At 36.5% G+C, this 11773-nt stretch overlaps 1 protein-coding gene and 1 long non-coding RNA gene across 2 annotated transcripts; one reads left to right on the top strand and one right to left on the bottom strand.

Annotated features, from left to right (window-relative positions):
- The first annotated feature begins 366 nt into the window (after nt 1-366).
- On the top strand, nt 367-3006 carry LOC110996192. The gene is made up of 2 exons (XR_002600276.2): nt 367-1550; nt 2675-3006. It is a non-coding gene; the product is annotated as an uncharacterized LOC110996192 (long non-coding RNA).
- Nucleotides 3007-8074: 5068 nt separating this feature from the next.
- LOC123689832 lies at nt 8075-11479 on the bottom strand. The gene is made up of 4 exons (XM_045631503.1): nt 11200-11479; nt 10610-10760; nt 8541-8612; nt 8075-8107 (listed from the first exon to the last, which is right to left on the bottom strand). The coding sequence occupies exons 1-4, from the start codon at nt 11361-11363 to the stop codon at nt 8075-8077; spliced, it is 420 nt and encodes a 139-aa protein (XP_045487459.1). The 5' UTR covers nt 11364-11479.
- Nucleotides 11480-11773: the final 294 nt, after the last annotated feature.

The raw sequence follows: 11773 nt of genomic DNA, 5'->3' as shown, positions 1-11773 counted from the left end.
CGGAACACGGAGGCTTTTCTGCCTACTTGCACAGGTTCAAGCTGAAGGAGAGCCCGGAGTGTGTTTGTGGACACGCGGTAGAAGACGTCCCGCACATCCTTTTTGACTGCCCTGTCCACCTCTATAAAAGAATGAAATTGGAAAAACAGATCGATGTGGGAAAACTAGAAAAGTCGAATATAGCATTGGAATTGCCGAATAGAGATAAAAGAGATACTTTAGTAAAATATTGCATAGAAATAGGGACCATAGTAATTAATAGAAATCATTAAAATTGTATGATGTTTTTGTCAAAATGTAATTGTGAATAATAATAAAATAGAAATAATATTTTTATAATGTATTCTTAAATTGTATTGAAATGTGATTCCGAATAATAATTAAAAATTGTATAATGTATTTTTGTAAAATTGTATGACTGTTATAAGTATAATTCTGAATAATAAAAATAATTAAACGAATAAACAAACATTATCAGATTTTCCACGGCCCAGAGTTGCCCAACGTCCGGGAGTAGGCTATTAGGTGCATTAAAAAAAAAACCTAGCCAGGTTTTACATATTAGTACACAATAGTATATTTTGACCGTTTTAACGGAAACTTTTGTTAGTTATTAAATAGTTATAATTTTTATTTTACCCTTCTTGGTTTCTTATATGTTTGCGTAAAGTTTAATGTTTTAAACTAGAGTTTATAAGTTTGAACTTTGTTTTAGATTTTTGTTAATATTTTTAAAAATTACAAAGAAAATATGAAGAATAACAGCATATTAGTATAGATAAATGTTTATTTATTTTCCTTTAAGCTATAGTTTCTGAAATTTGAACATTTTAGTAGTATTGGGGGCACCCTTTTATTAACAATTACATGATATTATGTAAGTTTTTAAAATTAGGCTTTTATTTGAAAAATAAATTACAACTTGTCAGTAAATATTAACGATACTTGTTTGTTGTAACCTTTATACCATCTAGGTGTATTGTTTGTAATCATAAAGTAAACTTATATGTAGTACATTTTAATTTGTTTTTTTCTATTTTTAATCTTATGACCTGGTAACTTAGACTTTTAAGTCATAACTTATTTGGAAAATGTTCCCGTTGCCTTTCCCACTAGAGATAAATTGAAGAAAAAAAAATGGAAAATGTTCAGTATTTTGGAGTTTGGACTGAAGTGGATCACTAAATTTAGTCACTTAAATTTTTTGAACTGTATCTTTTATGTAATTATAAATAGGTTTGTAGGATATTGGATCTTTTAGTAAAACCTTGAGTGGCTGCGGGCGGGAGGAAGAAACACACTTATATGCATTGGTCACACTAAGGTCACTAGCCAGCACAAGTCTGAATTGAATATGGGTCTTTGGCAATCGAATATAATATGGTGGATTGTTCCTTCTGCTTGACAGTGATTACATTTATTGTTTAAAACAATCCCAAGTCTTGCTAGGTGTGACGGAGCAGTATTATGACCAAATCTCAATCTGTTTATTGTTGTAATGTAATCTCGACTTTCATTCGTTTTCAATTTGTCATACCATGGTTTAATAGGTAGGTTATCTCGTATACTTCCATACCACTTTCCCTTGTTTTCCTGATCTTCTTTCCACATTCCCGTCCACAGAGTGTAAATGTTTTCCTTAATATTTACGAAATAATCAGTAAAAGTAACGGATACTGAATCTGAAACGTCAATACTGTTCCTTTACTGTGTTACTGTGCCTCACATGCAGCTTTCAGCTTTGTCAGCTTTTTCGTTGCCGGTTATGCCCTTATGTGAAGGCACCCACATAAGCCTATGCAGTAAAAATGGAACAAGATCTATTCAAAACAAAGCTTTGAGAAAACTTGGTCTTTTAATCATAAAAAGCTGCATGAACAAGATAAGTGCCCTTGCTGCCATCAGTACATTTTATTTTTGTATATTTCATGATAGCATAGACTATTGCACTATTGAACTTAATTAGTAATTTTAAATATAGAAGAAAGTTACGAATAATTTAAATTTACAAAACAAATAAGTAGATCATATAACTTGGAAATTTAAAATTTAGAGAACAATACTAAGTAATGGTAAGCAAACATGGTCTTTAATTAATTCTTGATCATAGTTAGTTTATTTGTAAAGAAAGTGACACTTTTTTTATCAATTATAAATAATGCAGCTTAATGAGCCATATAATAATAGGCATGCAAATATCATATTAATTACTAACTTTATAAAGAAAATTTTATTATAATATTGTTAATACACAAGTTTGAATTCAAGTTTCTTAGAAATTACGGCCATTGTTTGGTTATTAACAATAAGCGACAAAGTGACAAATTAAGTCTTTTTTCAGTTTAGAAATAAAATTATAAAGTAAAAAATATTGTGATCTTAGACAATTTTATCAGTTTTCAATTTGATTGAGTACTTATGAAATAAATGTTTTCATTTTAGAAATAGAAAAAACAAATGGACAAATTGTATTAAAGTCCTAGCTTTAATTCATTCAGTCTTATATTATGTAATTACCTGTGAAAATGAATTTTAAATTATACCAAATAGGTACTTAAAAAATGTCTGCCTCAAAGGTAGATGTAAATTTTCTGGCAGCAGACATACTTTAGTCAATAACCTAATAATGAACGGCTAAAAACTTTCCAGAAGTGACAGATTCTTCACTTTTCAGCCCAAAAAATTGTTTAATATTACACTTTGGTGGAGATACAATCAGCAACCTTAGAAGTGCCAATGATTTATTTTCTTGGCATCAAGTGAGAAGTTTGCAGTACACATAAATATATCTAAAACTGAGGTTATGGTCATGGATAGATCAGGAAGACTGCCACAGGAACTTAAAAATCGGAGAATAGGGCAAGTTTATATAACCTGGTTTCCAGATAAGCAGTCAAAGAGGAAGAGAAAACGAAACCCAAAGAAGAACCCAGGTGACCAATGCTGCAAAACAAAACTGTTGTGTTTGCAGTCTTGGAGTTCGTAATAAACGACGTTTTATATATACATTGTTGTTTTATTTGGGCATGTAAAATTAATTAATTAAGTTAATTAAAACAAAAACAACTTGGTTTTAATGTTAGAATAAAAATGCCACAACTATTCAGTTCGAGAACACTAACATTCGACGCATGCGCAATGGCTTAAAAGCGTCGCACAGGCGGCATTCGCTATCTTCGTTTGACAAAATATGTTATGCGTTATCTCTCGCTCAATTATTTATCATTAAGGCTTGAACAGTGCTCAAATCGGTCAACTAGCCCTAGTTTAAATTAAATTGTTGGAAGAACTGTCGCTCATATGCATTTGAAAAAAATATATATTGTGGGTTGAAGCCTACTGTATCGATTGATAAAATCAAAAAAGATAAAAGCAATACCAATTTCCCAAAAAAAAATTTACCATCGAACCGTAGATTAGACATAAATTACAAATTCGCTCCAAAACGGTTTATGCGATTTATTTTAATCTTAAACGTATTATTAGATATAGCATATATTATTATTTTGATAAAAAAAAAATTGTATTAATTCGTTTCCTGGGCATGGAAAGTAATAAAAGGTAAATAAACTCAAGCGCAATGGGCTTCCCTCCGCAATTTCACACCCGCGAGCCCTGCATGCGGCTTGTCTTCACTCTTCAGTCCACCTCAACGCTTTGCGACGGGAGGACTACGCTTGTGTGTCGAAGCCAATAATAATTAAATATTTGCGTATTTTAGTTTTTACCCGCGGATTTTTTTAGGAATGCCAAAATATAAAAAGAAATATCAAGTGAGGCGAGGACATGAACTTCGGAAATTATTGTATGTTATAAGTATATGTATATAAGTACCTACCCAAACAAAACTCAAATTTAGAGTTGTCAAGTTTCAAGTGCAACTTGTACAACCAAGTAAAATAAGTTGCTGAACCTGATACCTGATGGAATCTGAAAGTGGGTACTGGATCTCGAGGATGGTAAGCAGTAGACATACCGTCATTGAGCTCGTTGTTATCAGCTCAGCGAGACGATACTAGAAATGTGACTAAATGAACCTGATGATGGACTCCGAAGGTGGGTACTGGGTCTCGAGGATGGCAAGCAGTAAACATACCGTCATTGAGCTCGTTGTAATCAGCTCAGCGAGACGATACTAGAAATGTGACTATATGAACCTGATGATGGACTCCGAAGGTGGGTACAGAGTCTCGAGGATGATAAGCATTAGACATACCATCATTGAGCTCGTTGGAATCAGCTTAGCGAAACGATACTAGAAATGTGACTATATGAACCTGATGATGGACTCCGAAGGTGGATACTGAGTCTCGAGGATGGTAAACAGTAGACATACCGTCATTGAGCTCGTTGTAATCAGCTCAGCGAGACGATACAAGAAATTTTACTATATGAACCTGATAATGGTCTCCGAAGGTGGGGACCGGATCTCGAGGATGGTAAACAGTAGAAATGCCGTCATTGAGCTCGTTGTAATCAGCTCAGCGAGACGATACAAGAAATTTGACTATATGAACCTGATAATGGTCTCCGAAGGTGGGTACTGGGTCTCGAGGATGGCAAGCAGTAAACATACCGTCATTGAGCTCGTTGTAATCAGCTCAGCGAGACGATACTAGAAATGTGACTATATGAACCTGATGATGGACTCCGAAGGTGGGTACTGGATCTCGAGGATGATAAGCATTAGACATACCATCATTGAGCTCGTTGTAATCAGCTTAGCGAAACGATACTAGAAATGTGACTATATGAACCTGATGATGGACTCCGAAGGTGGATACTGAGTCTCGAGGATGGTAAACAGTAGACATACCGTCATTGAGCTCGTTGTAATCAGCTCAGCGAGACGATACAAGAAATTTTACTATATGAACCTGATAATGGTCTCCGAAGGTGGGGACCGGATCTCGAGGATGGTAAACAGTAGAAATACCGTCATTGAGCTCGTTGTAATCAGCTCAGCGAGACTATACAAGAAATTTGACTATATGAACCTGATAATGGTCTCCGACGGTGGGTACTGGATCTCGAGGATGGTAAGCAGTAGACATACCGTCATTGAGCTCGTTGTAATCAGCTCAGCGAGACGATACTAGAAATGTGACTAAATGAACCTGATGATGGACTCCGAAGGTGGGTACTGGGTCTCGAGGATGGCAAGCAGTAAACATACCGTCATTGAGCTCGTTGTAATCAGCTCAGCGAGACGATACTAGAAATGTGACTATATGAACCTGATGATGGACTCCGAAGGTGGGTACAGAGTCTCGAGGATGATAAGCATTAGACATACCATCATTGAGCTAGTTGTAATCAGCTTAGCGAAACGATACTAGAAATGTGACTATATGAACCTGATGATGGACTCCGAAGGTGGATACTGAGTCTCGAGGATGGTAAACAGTAGACATACCGTCATTGAGCTCGTTGTAATCAGCTCAGCGAGACGATACAAGAAATTTTACTATATGAACCTGATAATGGTCTCCGAAGGTGGGGACCGGATCTCGAGGATGGTAAACAGTCGAAATACCGTCATTGAGCTCGTTGTAATCAGCTCAGCGAGACGATACAAGAAATTTGACTATATGAACCTGATAATGGTCTCTGAAGGTGGGTACTGGGTCTCGAGGATGGCAAGCAGTAAACATACCGTCATTGAGCTCGTTGTAATCAGCTCAGCGAGACGATACTAGAAATGTGACTATATGAACCTGATGATGGACTCCGAAGGTGGGTAATGGGTCTGATTGACTCTGATTTCATTTTCGGGCTTAGATATAACATGCTGCACTCGTAGGTTTCAGAACCAAGAAAAATATTTAAAATTTCAACTGGAAGACGAATCGTTGAAATTGATTATTTTTTCAATAAACTCAAAGAAATATAGTGGTATTATAGTAAATATTACCTAATATTTATTTAATATTAAATATTAATAAGTTCATATAGTCGCATTTCTAGTATCGTCTCGCTGAGCTGATTACAACGAACTCAATGATGATATGTCTACTGCTTACCATCCTCGAGATCCAGTACCCACCTTCGGAGTCCATTATCAGGTTCATATAACACATTTCTAGTATCGTCTCGCTAAGCTGATTACAACGAGCTCAATGATGGTATGTCTACTGCTTACCATCCTCGAGATCCAGTACCCACCTTCGGAGTCCATTATCAGGTTCATATAACACATTTCTAGTATCGTCTCGCTAAGCTGATTACAACGAGCTCAATGATGGTATGTCTACTGCTTACCATCCTCGAGATCCAGTACCCACCTTCGGAGTCCATTATCAGGTTCATATAACACATTTCTAGTATCGTCTCGCTAAGCTGATTACAACGAGCTCAATGATGGTATGTCTACTGCTTACCATCCTCGAGATCCAGTACCCACCTTCGGAGTCCATTATCAGGTTCATATAGTCACATTTCTAGTATCGTCTCGCTGAGCTGATTACAACGAGCTCAATGACGGTATGTCTACTGCTTACCATCCTCGAGACCTAGTACCCACCTTCGGAGTCCATCATCAGGTTCATATAGTCACATTTCTTGTATCGTCTCGCTGAGCTGATTACAACGAGCTCAATGACGGTATGTCTGCTGCTTACCATCCTCGAGATCCACTACTCACCTTCGGAGTCCATCATCAGGTTCATATAGTCACATTTCTAGTATCGTTTCGCTGAGCTGATTACAACGAGCTCAATGACGGTATGTCTGCTGCTTACCATCCTCGAGATCCACTACTCACCTTCGGAGTCCATCATCAGGTTCATATAGTCACATTTCTAGTATCGTTTCGCTGAGCTGATTACAACGAGCTCAATGACGGTATGTCTGCTGCTTACCATCCTCGAGATCCACTACTCACCTTCGGAGTCCATCATCAGGTTCATATAGTCACATTTCTAGTATCGTTTCGCTGAGCTGATTACAACGAGCTCAATGACGGTATGTCTGCTGCTTACCATCCTCGAGATCCACTACTCACCTTCGGAGTCCATCATCAGGTTCATATAGTCACATTTCTTGTATCGTCTCGCTGAGCTGATTACAACGAGCTCAATGACGGTATGTCTGCTGCTTCCCATCCTCGAGATCTACTACTCACCTTCGGAGTCCATCATCAGGTTCATATAGTCACATTTCTAGTATCGTTTCGCTGAGCTGATTACAACGAGCTCAATGACGGTATGTCTGCTGCTTACCATCCTCGAGATCCACTACTCACTTTCGGAGTCCATCATCAGGTTCATATAGTCACATTTCTTGTATCGTCTCGCTGAGCTGATTACAACGAGCTCAATGACGGTATGTCTACTGCTTACCATCCTCGAGATCCAGTACCAACCATCAGAGTCCATCGTCAGCTGATGATGATGACTCGGTTTCGGTATTATGGCAATACTGACATTAAAAAGTTTTAACCTCAGAACGAATTAAACATGTAAAAAAATCATGTATGTACTAGTTAAATAATTGGCAGCCACCATTTTTTCTAGACCAATATTTATTTATAAATTTTTATATTTAGCTAATAATTGGTTTCGTATTCACGTAGTTTTGTTAGACTATTCACTATTTTGTTAGACTAGATGGCGTTAGTAAATTATTGTTTGTAGTAGAGGTCAAATCCTCAAAGTCATCGGCGTATGTTAGAGTCTTAACAGCAGGTAACCCTTATTTGCGGTCAGATTTAACTGGGCACCCATAGCCACAAAAAAGCTTAAATTTGATATATAATTAATAATTGTAAGTACCTAACATAAATGTATCGAAATCATACATGTTTACACCTGGCTACGAAGAAGTGCGGCCAGGTGGGCATTTTTTAAGTTATGTAAATTGCCGTCATATAAACGATATTTATTTAAAACACCGGTTTCGCACGTCGACGCGTCGAGGGGAAGATATCGGCCACGACAAACAGGGTCCCGCATATATTTGTTTTAAATTTAAATGTTCGATGTATATTGTACTTTTACTACGTATCAGTTATTGCTAGAAGTAAAAATTATTGTATGCAACGACTATTATATTGAATTCAAATTTTGCAAACCGTTTAAGATCGTTGTGCCATATTAATATATAGTACCTGGATGACCGATATTTTTTTTATGAATTGTGTTTTTGGAAATTATATTTAAGTACGAAAAACATACTAATATGAATAATATAAAATGATGAAGTATGAATAATATTTTTCGATCATACCGACAGAATAATAAAAAATATGAACTGGACTACTCAAACGCCACTTTTTGTTATTTTTCTTCCAATAAAAAAAGTAAGTTTATGTTTAAATTCATAAAACACGAATAAAATGACATTCTCTAGAAAATTCCTAGCTAGATCGCGTTATCGCCCCCGAAATGCCCGTATACTAAATTTCATGAAAATCGTTGGATCCAATTCCAAGATTTCAATTATTAATATATATACAAGAATTGCTCGTTTAAAGATGTAAGATAATACATATTGTCTAAATAAAAAAGTAAATCGCTTTGAAGATAATGGTTAAGAAGTACCTTAACGTCTTGCTTGGTCTTGTGTGATAGCTTCTGGTTCTTCTGTATGATGGCAGAGTAGTTACTCTCACCCTGATGATAACATAATAAAATTAGCAACAAGTATTTTATTATTTCATGGCTAACGCGTCGTGTGTGACCTGCACGATTAGACTGTCTTAAAATCTAATTAGCAAGCTCGCTATTACACTGGACTGAATATCGCGTGCTAACTCATTTTACTCATTTGCAAAGCGTACGTAGTCGGTGACGGATGTCACCATGTGACTTAAGAAACTACCTTAGAGTAGGAGTTGCCGAGTTTGAATGACTATTAAAATGTTATATTAGTAATTTATATTATTACTAGCGGATCCGACAGACGTTGTCCTGTCTACACGTCTTTAATTTCAAAATTTCAATTTTTAATAAGCCATTTTGATGAAAATTATTATTCAAATGTTATGACAATATCTAACGATCCAGCACATGGTCACACACGATATAACACAATGATAACAAAACTTTTTTTAAGTTTCGGGACAGACTAAAATTAAAATTCGAATATTATTTAAAATTTGACACTGCGATGGTAGCGCCGTCTGTCGGATCCAATGTAAAACATTCCAAAATCAACAACAACTAATAAATTGAAAATTAATTAAAAATACATTGTCCAGCGGACAAAATTGTGAATCTAAACCATTCCCAGATCCCCTTGAACACACACAAAAAATTTCGTCTAAATCGGTCCAGTCGTTTAGGAGGAGTTCAGTCACATACACACGCACACAAGAAATATATATATTAAGATATGTAAGTAATTTAATAGATACTCCATACATTCAATATGTCAATAAAAATGGCATGTCTCGGTAAAAATCAAGAGCAGAACCAGGCTGGCACACTTTAGTATGTTGTCATTAGAGAATCGCAGAAAATTTATTTAAATTTATTGACACATCGTTTGCAGCTAAGATATTCTATAATAAGATTGATTGTCCGAACCTTCTTTCTAAATTTAAGATTCATGTTTGTTTTTACCAATGTATCAGTGTGTCGAGCGTTGGCTAACTTTATATATAAAAAATAAAAAACATTCCAAAGTATTTTTTTTCTTTCGAACACGCCATGGTGCACGCGGCCACAGAAAACAAACATGAACGAACATCTTTGCTCTGCGACTGCCGCGCGCTGACTGAATGGTTAAGTCTTATTATGGTGGGTTTACACGCTTGCCATGCCTTGGCAAACTGCAAACTGTGCCAAACCTCTACAATTCTCGTTTGGTGTTTGGATTGCGTTTACACGCTTGTGAATGCGTCAGTCTGCTATATACATCCAAGCATGGCGGACACCGAACTTGTGACGGCTATTACATTTGGTTTAACGTACTTTGGAACATCATCAAACCATAATATGATATTATGATATGATCTTTTTTTACATCGGATTCCAGATACATGGTTCCATCTGGTAATGTTCCAGAAACGAAAGACTCTCATTAAAATAAAAATAAAATAAAATACATAGATCACAATGGCTTCTAAACGCAGACCAACATGTAAATGCATCGCAAGCGCTTGCCGCAAACGCCCTTTGATCTGCGTTAAAAAACTGACACTCGACTGGATCGGAAGCAAGCCGGCACAAGCCCACGCAGTCCAAGCCAAGCCAAGCCAAACGCCCTGTTTACATGCTTACGAATGTCGATACTTGCCAAGGCTTGGCCAGCGTGTAAACCTACCATTACACTACACGATATTCAGCAAGTAAGCAAGTAAGCACCGCCGAACCCATTCGGTCGGTCTAATTAGACAGGCTAACTGGCTAACTCTTATAACATTAGGCTAAATGATGTAATAAGCTCTATAGGGGGCTGGAAGCAGTGAAACTAGCAAAAATAACAGTTTATACCGCCTGGACTTACTCCCTGGTAAACTTTCTTGTCGGAAATGGATGGAATAATGTGTTCCAGATCTACTATATTCTTAATCCTACTACTGCGATTATATTAGTGTGAAGGAAGGAAGGTTATACCTTACATATTACATAGTATGTACCATCCAAGTATTTGAGGTAACACCCACCGTAAGTCTTTGTCTCTGTTCTAAGTTAATTAACCGCTTCTCCATAAACCCAAGTCGTTTGTTGTAGTCATCGGCGATGCATCGACACAAATTCATAGACTCTCCGAATATTCGGGCCTTGCATTTCAACTGCTCGAAATCTGATCGGAATCTAAAATATAATCAATAATGCTTGGATATTTGTTATTTAATCATAAAATAAAATTAAAATAAAATACGTTTATTTTGGAACATAAGATCATCTAGGTATCACTTATTCCACGTCAATCAATCCGAACCTGTAGGCATCCCTACTCATCAGCAAAGAAGACAGAGGGTAGGCCGAGAGAAAAAGCCGGCGTAAAAAACTCTCGGTACTCTTTTAAAAAAGCAAACCATCAAACAATATTTAAAACAAATATATCAAATTAATTAGAGGTAGCCTGCCCAGCACTAGCCCCAAACCACAACATTGAATAAAAAAAGATGACAAATAGCCCTCGCCATTATGAAAGTTTATATATTTAAATACGTTAGTGAAGAGAAATGTAACTCGGTAATTTGGTACCGCTTCCCCGCTTGTAAATTAATTTTGAAACAAAACAATTTACCTTGAAATGGAAGAAGTTAAAGACGGGCGTGATGTTGAAGTTGCTGTATCGATGGTGGTAGACGTGAGGGATTCGCTGGGTCGAGGTCGTCGGCCTCCAAATCTTGGCCAGGCCCCTTCGCTGCTCGAAGAAGAGCCGACACCATCCGTCCCCGCCGACCGCATTATGCCATATCTCACAAACTTTCTATGGAAAGACCGATGAAATTTCCCATTAATTTCCAATTTATTACAAATTGCGTATCCGAACACTAGTAATTTTTCTAGAATCCACGTATTAGACATTCAATAACTCGAAATTTTTTACCAATCAACTTGACAGACGTCAGTGTGCTATGTAGCATACCATATGATATTATATCAAACGAAACATTGTTGCAAACTCTTTTCTGTATCTGCACAAAAACATTATTTAAATCTATTATAAATTTCTCAAACTGATATTTAACATATAAGTGTTAAATAACATCTTAAAGTCTCTGTTACAGGGCAGACACTCTGTCTCGTGTACTATTATTTTGATTACCACTGTTTAGTACTTATCAGACAAACGTTTAATCACACGAATGTCTAAA

The sequence above is a fragment of the Pieris rapae genome, chromosome 15 (assembly GCF_905147795.1).
Source record: "Pieris rapae chromosome 15, ilPieRapa1.1, whole genome shotgun sequence".
In the NCBI taxonomy this organism is placed as follows: domain Eukaryota; kingdom Metazoa; phylum Arthropoda; class Insecta; order Lepidoptera; family Pieridae; genus Pieris; species Pieris rapae.
This window is presented reverse-complemented; position numbering and strand designations above follow the sequence as displayed.